Genomic DNA, 19,504 nt, shown 5'->3' with positions numbered 1-19,504 from the left:
AGCCAGGCTGCCCAGGGCTCCTACTAAAGGAACCATCAACTTAGCAGCATCAGGTCTTATCCATTAACTGTCTAGCAAATTACACTTCCAGAATCAATGGCCTCTGAGCACTATCCATTCACAGCACCTCTGCTCCTGAACAGCTATCTATGGCTGGTCAACTCTGGGCTTCTTGCAAAATGCAGCCAGCAGTCAGAAGAGTTTACAGAGAGACACCTAGACAGAGCACGTGCTAGAATTGGGAACCCAAAAACTTGGTTCTGCTGGAGGCTCCCAGTTGCACCATCTCTGAGGCAGGTGCCTGTCTCCACCAGGGCATCCCTTCCCGCTGTGGGGGTGACACCACCATCAGGCCACACACCTGAAAAGGGTAGTGGTGCTGGGGGAGGCTGAGACCCGAAGCCACTGCTGGGCTGGGGAACCACTGGCCTCAGGCTCCTCATCTGCAAAATGGGGAGGATAATACCTAATCTGGGTAATCTAAAGAGCCTGATGTGGGGAAGTGAATGAGAATGTACAACAAAGTTTATAAAATAAAACCAGATTTTGATCAAGGAAACTTGGACCAGAGCCCAAACTCTGTATATTAGGAATAATAAAAGCTTGTGCATGCAGTTATGATGAGTAAATAAGACAGGATGTGAAATCACCTAGGACAGGGCCTGGGCAAAGAGAGTCCCTCAGTAAACTGTAGATGAATCTAAATCTATGCTTCTATCGACTGAGCTGCAATTTCCCACATATTTAAATAGGGAATGCTGGGGCACCCAGCTGGCTCAGTCAGTACAGCATATGACTTGTGATCTCAGGATCATGAATTCAAGCCCCATGTTGGGTGTGGAACCTACTTAAAAATAAATAAAGATAAGGGCAGCCCGGGTGGCTCAGTGGTTTAGCACCGCCTTCAGCCCAGGGTGCAATCCTGGAGACCTGGGATTGAGTCCCATGTCGGGTTCCCAGCATGGAGCCTGCTTCTCCCTCTGCCTATGTCTCTGCCTCTCTCTTCTCTCTCTCTCTCTCTCTCTCTCTCTCTCTCTGTGCCTCTCACGAATGAATAGAATCTTAAAAAAAATATTAAAAAAATAAACAGGGAATGCCATACATATAAATTGGGATTAAAATGAGAACATATATGGAAATATTCTCTAAGAAGTAAGAGCTAATTAGTAATTAATAATGACAGCAAATGGGGATCCCTGGGTGGCTCAGCGGTTTGGCGCCTGCCTTTGGCCCAGGGCACGATCCTGGAGTCCCGGGATCGAGTCCCATGTCAGGCTCCCGGCATGGAGCCTGCTTCTCCCTCCTCCTGTGTCTCTGCCCCTCTCTCTATGTCTATCATAAATAAATAAATCTTAAAAAAAATAATAATAATGACAGCAAATGATGAATGTATCTTCAGATTTCTCCAACAGCATCTTCTAAGTTCTCACATGTTGGCAGATTCCCCAATACTTCCAGGTCTGCCTGTGAGCTTCTACTAAACAACAGGTTTGTACCCAGGTCATTTTGGACAGCTGACTTGGGGCAGAGCAGAGTAATTCAGCCCTTCTTAAAGGGTAATTCAGCCCTTCTTAAAGGGTACCCTTCTTAAAGGGTAACCAAACCAGAGTAACATTCTTCCCTGGGCCAAGGCGATACCCTCAGTTCCCTGCTACACAACAGGGATTCTCAGTCTTGGCACTACTGACATTTTGGGGTGGAGAATTCTCTGTTGTGAGGAGGGCTGTCCTGTGTAGGATGTTTACCAGCATCACCGGCTTCTACCCACCAGATCCAGAAGCATCTGCTTCACCTTTCTAGTGGTGACAACCAAAAGTGTCTCCAGACATTGCCAATGTCCCCTGGCATTTGCAGGAATGCACACAAGTGAAAGACACTTTCACAATGAATGTTCCCCCGTGACCTCTCTTGGAGTAATGAAGGAAGGGGGAAAATTCCAAGAACCGAGTGGCCCAAACAGTCTCTTATCAGAGTTGACTAGGAGACACGGTTGTTCTAAGTCATGTTATTCTGGGCTGCCTGCACTAGCGCTACATGACCACGGATGCTCTGCTTGGGGTTTTTGTTCGTTTGACCAAACTCAGTTCCAAGGAGCTGCTGAACAGACTAAACCAGAAAAATCTCTATGGTGCACACCAAATCTCCTACTTTCTTCCTCCTCTGCAGTGCAGAATTTCATCAATCTGGCAAACACTGAACATTTTACTCTTCCTCTTCAGCCTCCTTTTGCTAATGGATGAAGCAGGAAACAGGGTTATTCGACAAAAGACTTCTGGACTTCGAACTTTAATGTTCTCCACTTTTAACTAGAATTTTAAGATATTTTGCTAGTTAAAATAAAAACAAAAATATAGGTACGCTGCAAAATTCAAGAATTATGTTTATATAATGGGTCAGTGTTTGCCAGTGACGTTTAATTGATGGTTGTGACAACAGTTCTACTACCCACTATGCTGTGGACAATCACTGGAGCATTAGGATTATATTTCTCTACAAGGTTTATTTTTATTTTACATTGCTAAAGTTAATTTTCCTTTTATGTTTAGTGTGAGAGTTAACATTTGGATTTGTGGGCCATTCAAAAAATAAATTCTGGCTTTCATAAAGAGGAAACATAGCATCTCGAGGGTTTTGACTTGCATGTCAGATGGCCTGAGCTCAAATCAGGCCATCACTACCTTTCCTGCGTGACGGTGGCCAATGCTTCCTACCTCTACAGCCTCAGCTTCCACTTCTGCAAAATAAGTTTCCATCTCTCAGGACTATTATGAGTGTTTAGTAAGAGAGTAAAAGCATAAAGCACTGAGCATGGGGTGAGGAAAAGCCTGGATAAATGTTAGCGGCACAAAAGGTATCACTGGCTCTGAGAGTGCTTGGCTCTGAGTACTTGGTTCTGTGTGCTCTCACCACATAGGCTTGCTAGACATCTAACACAGCACCTTTTACTGAAGATGCCCCTCCCTGTCCTAACTATTCAGGTCATCTTAGTAACTCAAGGAAAGAAGAGCTAGTCTTGAGAGATGAGACTCACCCATTTCCCCCAGAACGCACTGGACCCAAGGAGCACACCCAAACCAACCCTGGAAAGGACCCCCAAGCTTTCATCATGGAGTGCTGAGCTCCCTCCAAAGACCACAGGGGCTTGGATAAACTCTTAATTTTTACCCAAGGCCCCTGAACTATTTCCTGAACAATGAAGCCCATAGTCACCACCCACTCGAACACATGGATATTGCAATAGATTTTTCTTTCCATCCCCAAAACCATGGCCCAGGATTCTGCAGTAGAAGGCAAGGCAAACCCAATTGTTCTTAGCATCACACTGACCTTCTGCCTCTGAGACCTGGAAGCCACAGCACTGGTGGACATAAATTCTACTGCCTGCTGCTCCAGATCCAAGGGGAGAGGGTAGCCCTCTGGTAGAAATCTGTCTGTTGCCTCCTGGAAGAGAGGAAACCTGGATTCCTACAGAGCTTGAAATGGCCGTTTGAGGCTGAAGGGAGGGGTTGGTGAACATCTACCGCTGTTTCGACATATCTGACTTGACTGGTACTGCTGAGGTTACTCGTGTTTGAGGACATCCTTGGCCGGGCTTCAAGGATTTGGCATGTCTCAGAGCATGGGCCCTAAAGCCAAATGAAGGATGTTCTGTATGTCACAAGCCTCCAAGTGTGTGCGTGCCAGGGCAACATGGGGCTGTCTGGGGAAGGGAGGCAGCATTGTGGGGTGTAAACATGGTGTGCTGAGCTGTTTTAAATGCCCAGAGGGTAACACATCTGGAAAAGGGGAACTGTTCTTGCCGAATGAACTCGACTCCGATTAACAGGAGAAACACTCACCATCCTAAAGGCTCATATTTTACAAGGATGCTGAAGGCCCCTGCCTGGAAGCATGGAATGCTATGGAGTAGGTGTTCTGCACTGAAAGTTGAATCCCCAGGGAATGAACTTAAGAACAGCACAAACTCATACTGCTCGAAGTAGGCGAAGGCCAGAAGGAACACCTAGAGAGAGTTGGCTTACTTTACTAACAGGCTTCTCCGGATTTTTCACAGAAACTTCAGCTGGTTTTCCCTTCTTTGATGGCGTTCTCTTGATTTTGGGTGAGTGGAATTTGTCCTTCAGCTTCATGGTGAAGGAGGAGAGGTGAGAACGCTGAGAATCTGAAAACAAAGAGGGTACTAATGGTTAGAAGCAGGGTAGGAAGGAGCTGTGCTCCACTGACCTTTTGTGGAGACAAGCATCATCCCTAAACAAATTTTCCCTGGCTGTTTAGAGTTGCAAAGGAAAAGAAAGACCGATCTATTGAAACACTTCTGCTTACACAATTTAATTTCTGCAATTTCCATGTAAATTAGGTTGTTCAGAATTGTGGAAGTCAAAGGCAGTCAAAATAGCTATGGAAAAAGAACTCGCAAATATTTCCAGTGTCTTCCATGGAGTTTGTATGGTGAGCTAACCAAAGTCTAAGGGAACTAAGAAGAAAGAATATTAAAGTAGAATCGCGATGTGTAGGATGAATGAACTGGAAAGAAAGGCTCTTTTGAATCAACCTTCTGATTTTTGTTAGTTTAGGGAATAGCAGTAAGTGTCATGGGCAAGGCCTCAGAGTTGGCACTGGAGACTGAAATAGCACTAAGGAGTTCAAAATCTTCTGGAACACAGTGAAAGACTGGATGGTTTCTCTTCAAGATCAGGAACAAGCCCTGGGTGTCCATTCTTGCCATTCCTATTCGATATTGTACTCCAGTACCCTAACAAAAGCCATCTAGCTTGGGAAGGGAGACATAAAACTCAATTTGTATTAAAATGAAAAAAAAAAAAAAACTCAATTTGTAGATGACCTTATATATGGAAAATCACAAGCAATCCACTAAAAAACTATTAGCACTAATAAACCAATTCAGTAAAGTCACAGGATACAAAGTCAATATACAAAAGTTTGTTGGATGAATGAATCTTCAAGACATTATACTGAGCAAAACAAGCCAGCCACAGAAAGATAAATAATGTGTGATTCTACTTACTTCAAGGTATTTAAGGTAGTTAAAAATCATAAAGTCAGGGGCACCTGGGTGGCTCAGTGGTTGAGCGTCTACCTTTGGCTCAGGGTGTGATCCCAGGGTCCTGGGATCAAGTCTTGCATTGGGCACCCCACAGGGAGCCTGTTTCTCCCTCTGCCTATGTCTCTGCCTGTCTCTCTGTGTCTCTCATGAATAAATCAATAAAATCTTTTTAAAAAATAAATAAATAAACCTAATTTTTCACTTGTTTCTCAAAAAAAAAAAAAAAGTTTGTGGGATTTCTATATAGTACAAATGAATGCTCCAAAACAACATTTTAGGAAGCTTCCATTTAGGGACATCTGGATGCTCAGTTGGTTAAATGTCCAACTCTTGATTTTGGCTCAGGTCATGACTCCCAGGGTCGTGAGATCGAGCCCCATGTTGGGTTCTGCGCTCAGCACAGAGTCTGCTTAAGATTCTCTCTCTCCCTCTCCTTCTCTCTCTAGAATGAATGAATGAATGAATGAATGAATGAATAAAATAATAATAATAGCTTTCATTTACACTACAGGGAACTGATGATGGTTGCCAGAGGGAAGGGGGATAGGAAGATGGACAAAATGGGGTAAAAAGAGAGGGAGACACACAGGCTTCCAGTTATGGAATGACTGAGTTGTTGGAATTAAAAGTATAGCATAGGGAATATAGTCAATGATATTGTAATAATGTTTTATGGTGATGGATGGTAACGATACTTGTGAGCACAGCATCTCTACGTGCTATGCTGTGCTCACAAGTGTATCACTATGTTGTACACCTGAAACTAGTATAACATAACACTGTATGTCAACTATATGTCAATAAAAACAAAACAAAACAAAACAAAAAAAGCTTCCATTGATAATATCATCAAAAAGAATAAAATACTGAGGCATATAATTAACACAAGTGCAAGACATACACTAAAAACTCTAAAACATTTTTTTAAAGATTTTATTTATTTATTCATGAGAGAGAGAGAGAGGCAGACACAGGCAGAAGGAGATGCAGGCTCCATGCAGGGAGCCTGATGTAGGACTTGATCCTGGAACCCCAGGATCATACCCTGAGCCAAAGGCAGATGCTCAGCCACTGAGCCACCCAGGCATCCCTAAGGCCAATCAATTCTTAAAAGGGTGTCAGGCCATTCAATGGATGAATAAATGCTCTTTTCAACAAATGGTGCTGGCAATGACTGTGGATATTTCATATATAAAAGAACAAGAATGAATCTGGACCCTTATCTTACATCATATACAAAAATTAACGGATCAAAGATCTGAATGTAATAGCTAAAACTATAAACTATAGAACAGTTTATTTATAAACTATAAACTTTTAGAATAAAACACAGGGATACAATTTTTGTGATCTTGGGTTTGGTAATGGTTTCTTAGGATGCAAAAATCCAAGTGACAAAAGAAAAATCGGATGAACTGGACTTCATCAAAATGTAAAACTTTAAACTAAACTTATTGTGGTGATCATTTTGCCATACATACAAATATCAAATCATTATGCTGTACACCTAAAACTAATATGATACTATATGTCAATTAAAATGTTTGTGCTACAAATGATACCACCAAGAAAGTGAAAAGACAAACTATAGAATGGGAGAAAATATTTGCAAGTCATATACCTGATAAGGATCTGCATACAGAAAATATAAACAACTCTTAAAATTCAACAGGAGACAAATAATCCAATTAAAAATGACCAGGGGATTTCAATAGACATTTCTCCAAATAAGATAAACAAAAGAGCAATAAAGATAAGAAAAAATGCTCAACATCATTAATCATCAGGGAAATGCCAAAACCAACTTAAGTTTCTCTTAAAACCCACTAGATATTAATAAAAAAAGACATGTAATAACAAAGTATTGGTGATGGTTGGGGAACTGGAACCCTCCTATATGGGTTACCAGATGACCCAACAATTCTATTCCTAGTCATATACCCAAGAGAAATGAAAACATGTATCCATATGATTCGTACACAAAAGTTCACAGCAGCATTATTCATACAAATCAATAGGTAGAAATAACTCAAATGTCCATAAATGAATAAATAAAATGTGGCATAAGCATACAACAGAATATTGCCTGACAATAAAAAAATAAAAATAAATCCTGACACCTGCTACAACATGGATGAATCTTGATAATATAATGCTAAGTGAAAGAAGCCAGTCACAAAAGACCATTTATTGTATCTTCCAATTTTTTGAAATGTCCAGAACAGGCATATTTATAGGGATGGAAGGTAGATTAGTGGCTAAGAATAAGGGAATGGGAGAGGGAAGGAGAGATGGCTTGCTAATGAATATGAGATTTCTTTTGGTGGGGAGAAATAAATATTCTAAAATTAGAATCTGGTGATGGTTGCACAAAAATCCAGTGAATTCTAAACACACACACACACACACACACACACACACACACAGCATTCTACACTTTAAATGAGTCAATTGTATATGTGAAAAGCAAAAACCTACTGAAGACTTCCTTCATTTCACCATTTACCTCAGTGTTTTTCAGTGTCGGAAATGATCTTATCAAGTCATTAATTAATGTGCTTGTCTCCTCACAAGAATGCAGACTCAGTGAGGACCATACCTGCCCTGTTCATGCCTACATCCCCAATGCTAACAGGGTACCTGGCCCACAGAAGATGCTTAGTAAACATTCATTCAACAAATGAACAAATTAACCAATCAGAAAATACTCCACAAAAAGGACTGCTTTTTTTGATACTATATAAAATTCACAGAAAATACCTGAAAGTGGTTGAAAATTAGGGAACAGAACATGACCCTTTGCAATGGAAAAAGAAAAGAACTGTAGTTTTAAAACTACAAAGCACCCCCCCTTCAATTTTTCTACCTATTTACTTACTAAAACACTCTTCTAAATAAATGACATAGCACCCTGTGCTACAGGCCCGTCACTGTGTCTATTATTACTGCATGTGGCTTCATTGGGACAAGGTTCAATTCCTGCATCAAAGGCCTTCTAGGTAGCTGGCAACTTCAGATAATCTATCTGCTCTTTGCAAACTTCCTAGAAGCCCACTGCACTCTGGACCAAAGAGAAAAGCCAGAGCCTGACCTTTGCTCACATGCAGAATCAAACCAAACATGATTTTGTAGCTGTTTGTCTGCTGGCAGGAAGCCCTCCTTGGACCCAACAGTGTATAGAAATCTTCAGGGAGCTGGTGCACCTCTCTCCTCATATGGAACAGCTCAATGTAGGGTGAGGAGGGGCTCTCAGCACCTGTCCTTATACACCAGGCATCCCTGGGATTCAAAGCAGGTGAACTGGCATGGCACAGTTTCTCTACCTCTCCTCTTCTTTGCCTCTTCTTCCCCACCCAAGCAGGGTAGGTCCCCTATACAGTTTATACTTTCTTCTTCATACTTCAAAATGATGTGACCAGTCTAATACATATGGTGGTGAAAGGTTGAGCTCTGTAGTCAGACTGTTTGGGTTAAAATACTTCAAAGGGATTGATAACGTTCGTGAGATGGCCGGTGTGATAAAGAAGAAATGAGGCGCTGCCTGTGGCTAGTGCACTGAGGTTCTTATCCAAGGGCTGGGCACACAGTGCCTCTGCACAGGGCACTAACCCAACTACATAAATTGGATGGGTCACAGGGTTGATCAAACTGAATTCTCAGCTCCTATCTGCTTACAGATCTGAACTAGGCTATGGTACAGCACTGAATTTTTAACTGATGAGCCTAAGAAACTGAGGGCCTTACAAATGCCATCCTCCTTTCCCCTAGCACAGACCAGAAGTCTCCATCTGGCTCTTCTACCCTACCTGTCTGTACTGCTGCCTGCCTCAGGATCCTTACAGTCACAGCACTGACCAGGCAGGTTTCCAAGCCTGAAGGGATGTTAGAGAGATGTACTAATCCGTGCAACTTCCACCCTGAGCAACTAAGACTGAAAGTAGGGCTAGAAAAGCAGATGCAAATGGGGAAGTCTAGGCAGGATGCATGGTTTGTTTGGTGGCCAAAGACCTCTAGAGACCTGGGCTGGGCAAGCCAACTTCCGCTTTTGCCTGTCTGCTACCCTGAGGTGCTGTACTGACAGGCCAGATTCACACCTCTGCCATCATGACTAGGGCGGAACTGGGGTGTGCAAGGAAGGCATGGAGGGCCCCCCAAATACTCTCAGGTTCCTGCACTTGCAGAGCCAGTACTGATCACTGATCCAAGGGCCAACGAAGCAAACTGAAGGCAGGAAGTGTATTATAGCATCCTACCTACCTCGGTCTGAAATTCTAGTCTGTTTTGGGGCACAGCTGGGAATCCTATCAGCATTTATTTTTTTTTTAATTTTTTATTTATTTATGATAGTCACACACACACAGAGAGAGAGAGGCAGAGACACAGGCAGAGGGAGAAGCAGGCTCCATGCACCATGCACCGGGAGCCCGATGTGGGACTCGACCCCAGGTTTCCAGGATCCTGCCCTGGGCCAAAGGCAGGCGCCAAACCGCTGCGCCACCCAGGGATCCCCTCCTATCAGCATTTAAAGAAAGAATTGCATCTACCAATCAATCTCTCTCCTGGGAGTATTTAATAGACTAAAAACAGCTACCTTTAGCACACAATGTGTTAAATCAAGTGGAGAAAGCAGGTTCTTTGTAGTGGTAATGAACCTCCTCAACTGGAAATAGAAGACAGCACAAACTAGAACACTTTTGGACTTGGAGGCTGCTTGTCATCTTTTCCTTGAAACAATGGGTTGACAACATAGATTTCAGGTGACTTGAAACGTTACTCAAACTATGCTTCTGAGTGCTGATCAAGTACTATAATGACCAGTGAAAGCAGTGCGGAAGGAAGCGATAGGTGGTATCTCTGGTGGGGTGATCTTGCCAACAGCATCAGACACGCACTGGCGCACACACACATACTTCCTGCCCCTATTCTCAAGTCCCTCAAGTGTATCAATCATCTGGAGTGGAGGCCAATGCCAAAGAGATGCTCCCACACTATTATTGGAGTCTCAGGGAGCTTTATCAACCACTCCCTTGTTATTTCCTGGCTTTTCGCTTAGAAAGTTACACTTCAGATTTTGTATGTTTTTAGAGATTTTCTAGTACTAAAATTAAAGCAAAATTTTGAAAAATTCCACACACACACACACACCACTTAGAATTAAATGCAAGTATCCACCAACTTAGCCTACCAAATAGACTTTTCCGGCAATGATGGAAATATTCTGTATCTGCACCATCCTGCATGATAGCCCTTGCATCTACTGAGTACTTGAAATGTGGCTGGTGGCTGCCACATCGGACAACACAGCTCTAGAAACAGAAAGTTATCAAGTCCACTGATGCCACCACATTCCGTTTGTGATCATATCTCTCTTCTCAATAACGGGTAACCATGATTCTAATTATTTTTTAAGGATTTATTTATTCACTTAAGAGAAAGAGAGAGCACGAGTGAGCAGGGGGGAGGGGCTGAGGGAGAGGGAGACAGTGTCCCAAGCAGACTCCACCGTAATAAGCATGGAGCCCAACACAGGGCTCTATGCCACGACCCTGAGGTCATGACCTGAGCCCAAACCAAGAGCTCATCGCTCAACCAACTGAGCCACCCAGGCAGTCCCCATGATTCTGATTTTTGTGCTTATCATCTCTTACTTTTTGTGACAATTTATATCTATAAGTATAGTTTAACTGACAGCTTTGTGAACTTTATATAAATGGAAATATATTGTAAATTTTCTTACATTCCTGCTTTTTCACTCAGTGGTAGGTCTGATGCCTAACCGTGCTGAAGTATATGTAAGAGCTTTCACTTTCAGTGGACACTGGGCTGTTTCCAGCTTCTATAAACAACGCTGCTATGAACATTCTCATATATGTCTCCTGGAACACATGCAAGAGCTTCCTATGAATAGAACTGCCTAACTATACAGTATGTACCAGATTTAATTTTATGGCTTTTGCCAAATGATTTTCCAAAATGGCTGTGCCACTTTGCAAATCCATTATTAAGGTCCCAGTTGCTCCATTATCTCCACCAACACCTGGGATTATCAGACTGCTACACTACCTTTATGGCCAAACCTGACCAAAGGAAACAAAAACCCTCCTTCACATAACAAGGGAATGCCATAAACTGCTATTTTATTGTAATCTATCAAATCTGTGAGAGCAACTTCAAAAGTCATTGATAGAACTTAAGAAATCAAAGCCTCAGACCACTGCTCATTATGGCATTTATACCATGGACAGTCAGGAACTCTCAGTGACTAATCTGCTAGTCATTTCTTCCAGAGGAAGGGTGGCTTACATAGCTTCACAATTTCTGTATAAATGGCCGTGATGTTACTAAGAGCAGACACTTTCTTAGGCAACCACTGTAGGATGCAGATCCAGCTATCAGATGAATGTCAGAGGAAGGACAGGCTGGAAGAGAGGCACGTAGCCTGCTCACAGAATCAAATCTCAACAAAACCTCCCAAGCCCCAAAAGTCACACCGATTTTTTCCCGAGTAGTCTGCCAGGTACCAATATTTCATTCTTAGATTTTCAATTTGCCCTTCAGTCAAGCCCAACAAAGGTCTCTGCCTGGTGTTGACAAATGTACATATCAACTGGCCTTTCAAATGTCACTGGTAGCAGCAGCTGGGATCCCAACTTAGCAGTGGTTTCTGTCAGGGCTTAATTCTGCTCTGGATAAGGGCAGTCTCTAAATATCAGCCAGACAAGGGACCACATGTCTGCGTCATGGTGGATAACACTTTGAGGCAGTTCCAAAATTACTGCAGCCAATCCTAAGAAACACTGTGGTGTCAATTTCTTGTTATCTCCAGTGTACTGGGCACAGAATTGTGGCACAATTGGGAAGGATCTCCATTTGTCCACTTACACAAGTTTCATCCGAAGCTACCTACCCAATCCACACTACCCCCAACTTTCCCAAATATGTAAAAAGGACTAGAGTGGAGAAGTAGCTTCTTCTTTTAAAACTTAAGGTTTTTTGTTTGTTTTTTTATTTAAGCAATCTCTACTCTCAACTTGGGGCTTGAACTCACAATCAAGAGTCACATGCTCTACCGGCTGAGCCAGGAAGAACTTTTCTAAACCTAAGATTTCAGGGGCATCTGGGGGGCTTAGTGGTTGAGCGTTTGTCTTTGGTTCAGGTCATGATCCCAGGGCCCTGGGATCCAGTCCCACATCGGGCTCCCCACAGGGAGCCTGCTTCTCCCTCTGCCTATATCTCTGCCTCTCTGTGTTTCTCATGAATAAATATAATCGTAAAAAAAATAAACCTAAGACTTCAGTTTTTTACTTATTTAAAATTTTAAAGACTAATGCAAAGATAAAGACAAGAGTTCAGGCTGAGTGGGTTGTGGGCACAGCAGGCAGCACGTGGGCTTTGGAGTCAGGCAGTCTCTGTTCTAACCCAAGCTCAGGCGTATACACAGGCAAACTCTGTAACCTCTCTGAGTTACAACTTCCTCACCTACAGAAAAGCATAACCTCAGGATTAAACATGATCCTGTGTGTCAAGCATTTAGCCGAGGACGTGATATATAGCAAATGCTCAATAAATGGAAGCCACTACGGTTACTTGATAACATCACCAGACCTCTGCCAACACTTAGCTAAAAATAACTACAGCCCAGTCGAACGGAAAGCAACCTGATGTTTCATTTTTTCCAACAATTGCCATATGAAAAGATCCTCTGTCTTACTTAATATAGAACTATTCATGTTAAAACAGAGGGAAAATACTACTTGGGAGTTTTGCAACACCCAAGCCTCTTCTGACATGAAAGTCTGTTCGTATCCTCCATGTGTTCAGACAATCTCTGGGTAACTCTGAGCTGTAGAGTTATAACAAGCAGAACAACCTTGTTATAAAAATCCAAGCGCTGCAAAAATACCTAACATAGAAAATGAAAAATCCCTCATATGGCACAGCTGAAATACTTTTCAACTTAACAATATGTTGTGGGCATTTTTTCACAGGAGCAGAGTCAATGGCTGAATAAATGTTCCACTGAAACCTATTTAACCAGTCTCCCGGCTGATGGTTTTTAACTTTTGCTCTTCAAACAATGCTGAATTGATGAATACTCTCATGCCTAACTTTGTAGGCACCTGTATAATGAGATAGGCCCCTAGAAATGGCATTGTTAGGTCAAAGGTGAGATACTATGCAGATGCCTAAGTTGGATGTAGACCAACAGGGACTGAACCAAAGAGTGAGGCTCAGGATGGAGGCGGAAGGGGTAGGGTGCAAGAGTGGGGCTAGGTCTATGACCTATAGAAGAAACCAAGCTTCAACTTGGATTTGGGCTTAAATCTGACAGAGCCACCATTTTGGATCTCTTTGCATAACTGGTAATGATTAAAAATAGATTTGGGATTGGATGGACACCTCACAAAAGAGGATATCCAAATGGCCAGTAAACAGATGACAAGGTACTCGACTCCAAAAGTCATCATGAAATAATCAATTAAAATCCATAAAGTGATACCATTACATACACACTTGAATGGATAAAAAGAAAAAATAGGAAACACTAAGGGTTGACAAGGATGAAAAGCAATGGGCAGGGTCCACCTGCCACTGTGGAAGGGATGAATCCAGACAGCTAATACAAGTTTCCCTGGGGGCCTGGTAATCCCACTCCAGGTGTGTACCCTGGAGAAATGCCCACATGAAAACACAAGAAGTACCAGAATATTCAAAGCAGTGCTTGCTTTGGCAGCACATATACAGAATATTCAAAGCAGCACCACCCAAATGCCCGCTGACAGAATGGGTACACTGAGACACCTGCACATGTGGCATGCCACACAGCAGTAACAACCTACACCTACACATAAAAAATATGGATGAATCTTACAAATCTAGAAAGAAGGCACACACAAAGAAGTACATTTGGTATGATTCCATTTATACAAATACAAAACCAAGCCAACATTAATCTATGATTTCAGCAGTTAAGATAGCAGTTACACTTGGGGTGGGGGGAGTATGCTGCAAGGCACAGGAGGGAGTGAGCTATGGTCTATTTCTTTTGTTTTTTAAAGATTTATTTATTTTAGAGAGAGCAGGTGCATGTGCATGGGGAGGGGCAGAGGGAGAGAGAATCTCAGGCAGACTGGGCTGAGCATGGAACCCAACGCAGGGCTCAATCCAAAAACACTGAGATCCTGACCTGTGCTGAAACCAAGGATGACCTAGGAGCCCCCCAGTCTATTTCTTGATTGGAGCTAATTACACTCTGGTGTTCAATTTGTGAAAATCCTCCAAATTACATACTTAAAGCCAGATATATTTTTTCTGATTCATGGTATACATCAATAAAAAGTTGGAATAAAGTAGACACAAAGGCCTAAAGTTCTAAAAGAGTCCACATAATTTTCACATGGGTCAGATTAACAGAGCACTTACAATTCAAGGAAATCCTAGTCCGTGAAACATACAAATGTATTTAACCATGAATAGTCCAGAATGAGTGTCTTCTCAAATAACTTGCCACTGAATATCTCAGGAAAAATCTGTGGATATCTTTGGAAGTTTTAATTTCATCTTTGTAAAAATAATAAAAGAACCTATATAAGTATCTTTATGATCTTAAATCACCAGTAAATAAGTGTTTTCTAATCTCCTTTCCCTTATTGTATGGAAAATTTAAAGAACTTAATGTAAACACATGTGTATCTTATAATTTCTTTTGTTTTTAACCAAGACTGAATCGATGGATTTTTGTATAGTATTAACAACCATACCTATTCATAAGGTTAGTCTATGAAATAAACAATATTCATGCTCAACAAATACTTGAGCATCTCATCTGTGCCAGGCCCTGTATAGATTGGGACTGAGGAACCTTCCTCTGCAGATATCCACAGGAACTTGAATTAGGCAGTTCCATCAATGAGTCTGAGTTAAGGAGGCAGATGGAGGCTTGAGGTATACATGTGGGCACTGGTAGCACAGAGATGACATAGGAAGCCGAGAAACCAGATGAGAACCACAGATGTGCAGACAAAGAAGAGGTGCTCGCTGCTTATTTGTTGAGTGGTCTCTTTCTACATACAAGCTCCTGGTCACTGCCCTGGATGTCTAGACCAGACAGCACAAACCTGTATTCCTGATTCTCCCTCTCAAACCTGCTGCCACTACGTCTTGGTAGACATGACACTTCACCCTTCCAGTAGCTCAGGTCAAAATTCTTGACTCTGTTCTTCTGCTTACATCTACCATCTGATCCTTCAGCATATTCTGTGAATCCCACCTTAACAGTATATTCAGAATCTCACCACCGTAACCACCTGTACCATTGACACCCTGACCTAAGCCACAGTCACTTTGTGCCTAAACCACTACCATACGTCCAAGAGTTCCCTGCTCCCTGCCTTTCTATAGTCTTTTCAACCCACTAACTGGAGTGATCCTTGTAAAAGTTAAATCCTGTTACATTGCCCCTCTGCTCAAAACGCTCCTGTGGCATCTCTTCTCACTCAGAATGAAAAGCAAAGCCCTTCAGAGGTCCACAACCCCTCTCATACAACTGTCAGAGAGGGCTCTGAATAAATCCACATAAAGAGTTTTCCTCAAGACTTACTCCCTTTATCAAATATTCATCAAGTATCAGACAGATATCCCAAGAAGAAATGAAAGGGGAGCCTCCAGGGTTGAGAGCTGCTTCTCTCCTGGAGTCTAATCAAATGGCTAGATCAGCAGCTCCCATTTTAAACACCCCATTACAAGTCAGGGACTGTGTGGGGAGCTCTAGGTTGCCCCTATCCTCACACTACTACTGGAAGGAAAGTGTTTTAATTACCATTTGACACATGAGGAAACCAAGGCCCTAGTACCGCCCCCCAACCCATAAATCACAGACACACACACCACAGACAAGGCAAGGAGCCCTGACATGTGCTGTGAACAATTCAAGGTCAACACACCCCAGGGTGGCCTACTCCCATCACTGTTTGGAAATGGTCTAGAGATTCTCAAAGTCACAGACTTCATACACATCCAGAAGATGCGAATTAGTCACTTTGTCCAGAGTTTTATTTCTAGAGGAGAGAGAGAGAAGGGATGGGGAGGGAATGCGACAAAGTGGGATAAGTTTATTCTGAGTAAACATTACCACTGCCCTGGGCAGAAAGTAAGCAGGGCCACAACACACCACGTCATTCAGGATCCTGGCTACAATAGGAAATGGAGTCCACCCTGACCTTTGTCCCTTAGGTGGAGTTGTTTGGAGCAGCCTCTGTCCCTCAGAGGAACTTGCACGTCAGGACTGGTGCCAGTTTAGAATTCAAACAATGCTCCTCAAGGGCCTCAGGGCATATTTTTTTAGCACCATGTCACCAGCAAAGCAGCCCGAGTTGGGGGTAGGAAGGCCAGGCCACGATGACAGGTCACAGGTGCTTAGGGACAGTGGAGGCTTTGGCACACAGGGGCTCTGTCAGCCTCGGCTACATTTGGCCCTGCCCAGGAACCCCGAGAACCCATTATTTGTCAGACTACCTTCTGGACTTCTAGAGGAAAAACATTTTCACCTGACACCAAGCACACGTTTATTTATTTCCCTGCAACAAGGGAAAGAGAGGAGAGCCACAAGCCCCAGCACTCTGGAAGGCACTCACTGGTCAGCGAAGGAAGTAAAGGGACAAGGGTCACCTAGAAAGTCCTTCCCCACCCCTATCACCTGGGGAAACAGGCAGCATCTGATAACAGAGCAGGCACCGTGGGGCAACCACATGCCCTCACTCATTCATTCATTCCATACATCTTTACACGCCAAACATCTGCAAATTGCTAGGGTCAAGAAAGAAGCAAGACATGGTTCCTCCCTCTATGCAGCTCCTAACCCCATGGGGAGAACTGGGAAAGTCCTCCATCAGGACACAGAGTGAGGAGTCTCAGGATGGAGATTGGCCCAGCAAAGGCAGAGGCTTTTTGGTTGCTCACAGCCCTCTTGGAAGGAGGACAGCTCTAGGGGCCTGTGGAAGTGCTCTGTGGCCCAGGACCCCCGAAAGAAAACCCAGCCTACTCCTCAGGGGAGGAGGAAGGAGCTGGGCTTACAAGAACAGCTCCAGGCTGCAGGCATTTCACGTGGGGACCAACAAAAAGCATCAGAGTCAGCAAGCAGGTGCTGGTGTGGAAAAGGCCACAGAAGTCTCTGAGCACCATAGAGGGATCTGAAAATGACCACTTCTTCAAAGGCATACTTCTGGCTTCCGAGGCACATGGGTTGAGGGCAGTAAGGGGTGGGGGTGAAAGAGAGGTGGCCTTTATTCTCACCCAACCAGAGGCAGCGAATTTTTCTCTAGAACAAAATGAACAAAGGGTCTTTCTCAGCTGTTCTTTGATGAGTGTTTCTCCATAGACCCTGGCCCTCTGTTCCTGGTTCTCAAACATGTTTGTAGCCAGGGCACCTACTCTGGCAGAAACATTTATTGTGTATGATGGTCCAGACATACACGGGGGAAAAAAAGAAGCAATCCCACTCTGCTCTATACGTTCAGAATCAAGTGTTGACCAATCCCAATCTCTCCACAGTAATGGCCAAGGTAGCACCCCGGGGAGGGGCCAAGTGAGTGGTGGGGCTCTCAGCTTCCATGTGGTGTGAGAATTTGAAAGGATCCTGAGTCAGCCTCAGACAGTAGTCTCCTCTGTAGTCTCCTACAGAGGAAGAGGAGGCCCTGGGACTGGATGTGCCCCCAGGCTAGGGCCCAGGTATCCTGTACCAGGCCAGTGTAGGGCTCCTCCCTCAGTAATGGCTGTAAAAGTTATCATCCAACCTCCCAGACACTTCTCCTCCTCATGAGACAACTTCAGAGTCATAAGTAAACACACATAGAGGGCCAGAAAAAAAGAGCCCGCTCCAGTACTGGTGACAGCCAGCAATTCTCTGTGAAATACTTAGAGCCACAGGCAGTCTCATCACCCGCCAGAGGCTCTGAGGGCCTTCAAATCTACGACTAAAATCTGAAGTTGTGCTGTTTAGTCAAAGCCAGAATTTCATTGGCTTAAAGCCTGACATCCAAACCAATTTATCTCCAAATGCTTCAGTCCCGTGTACAGAAGGCATTAGGTACTGAGTAACCACATAGCAATGGCTGGGACCCGTCTTACACTGTGAGGTCTGGGGCTCATCTCTGGGCACCTCATGAGCCTTTTTCATTTAATCCTCACAGTGACCCACCAAGGTAGGGAAACAGGTTGAGAGGTGAGAGACTCTGGATATGAACCCAGTGTAGCTTACACACCAGCCCCAGTCTCCTCACGTGGGAGAGAGATGTAAGTAAGGACCCTAAAGACAGTTCAAATTAAGCAGAATACGGGCTCAGGGGGAAGGAGGACTCATTCATTCTTTTGTCCCTGGTACGAATGAATAGTCTTATTGTCTCTGGGTCAGTGTTCCACTTCTTACAAACCAGCACCGACACAGGACTCTGTTTGGCTGTGTGCACCACTACCTTGTCCCTCCCCCCAGCCTCCAACTTAGATGGTGCATCTCGGCATTAGATTCCCCTTCCTCTTTCCAAAATGAAAGCTTAGCAAATATGTTGTTTATTAGGTATGTTCACAACTTTGATCCCCAGGCAAGCAAGTCACCACAAGAGCAGAAGACAAGACTTTCAGGCCAGCACTGCTTATAAAAATGAATCATACCCTTCTGGAAAAGTCCAAAACCAAGGTGGCTCCCTCACAGCAGCAGCAGCAGCAGCAGATCAAAGACCTTCTCACTGTGCTAGCTCCCAGGCTAAAAACACTCCTAGTGGTGAAATCTCAGGCAGTCTCTTAGCCTAAGGGGGAGAGGCCAAAGGTATAGTACCAGCTCTCTCACCTTGGGAGGTAGGATTATAGATGGAACCCAAAATGCTGTTTTTATTTTATTCTTTTTAAAGATTTTATTTATTTATTCATGAGAGGCACAGAGAGAGAGAGGCACAGACACAGGCAGAGGGAGAAGCAGGCTCCATGCAGGGATCGATACTACCCCCCCACCTCCAGGATCACACCCTGGGCTGAAGTCTGCGCTAAACCACTGAGCTACCTGGGCTGCCCTCAAGATGCTATTTTTAAACAAGTCCAAAAACAATGGGAGAATTGTATTTGTGTGATGGATAGAATTGTCATTTGGCTAGGAAGCATTAGAAAAGGACTTTCCAAAGTCAAAAAGGCCTCCCAGTTCTCACGAATTTATACCTTTACAGTCTGGGATTGATAACAAAATGGGATCACAGTACATGTTTTTAAAAGACAGTTCTTGGGTGCTTGGCCATCATCTCCCTTCCTAGGTCTTAGACTCAGTCAAATACTATTCCTTTAACTCTCTCCAAAGTCTCTCTCTTGTTCAGAACCCTCCAAAAGCACCCTCCATTCCAAAAAGTGCCTTTAGGAAAAATCCAGTTGCTTCATTCTAGAATCCTCAAAGCAGGACAC

General features: G+C 43.5%; 1 protein-coding gene across 9 annotated transcripts in view; it reads right to left on the bottom strand.

Moving 5' to 3' along the window:
* RAPGEF1 (Rap guanine nucleotide exchange factor 1) overlaps positions 1 to 19,504 on the bottom strand; it is a 137,049-nt gene that overhangs the window by 64,140 nt on the left and 53,405 nt on the right. For 6 of the 9 annotated variants that reach the window (XM_055317586.1, XM_055317592.1, XM_055317635.1 and 3 more), the window contains exons 2-3: positions 4,023 to 4,162; positions 3,328 to 3,441 (exon numbers count right to left, since the gene is read on the bottom strand). In XM_055317586.1, the coding sequence (XP_055173561.1) occupies positions 3,328 to 3,441; positions 4,023 to 4,162 (254 nt within the window). The remainder of the gene's footprint in view (positions 1 to 3,327; positions 3,442 to 4,022; positions 4,163 to 19,504) is intronic. The other 3 variants (XM_055317598.1, XM_055317609.1, XM_055317625.1) reach the window with 1 other exon arrangement.

This window comes from Nyctereutes procyonoides, unplaced genomic scaffold (genome assembly GCF_905146905.1).
Source record: "Nyctereutes procyonoides isolate TBG_1078 unplaced genomic scaffold, NYPRO_anot_genome, whole genome shotgun sequence".
NCBI lineage: Eukaryota > Metazoa > Chordata > Mammalia > Carnivora > Canidae > Nyctereutes > Nyctereutes procyonoides.
Note: the sequence above shows the minus strand (reverse complement) of the source record. Positions and strands in the feature narration are given on the sequence as shown.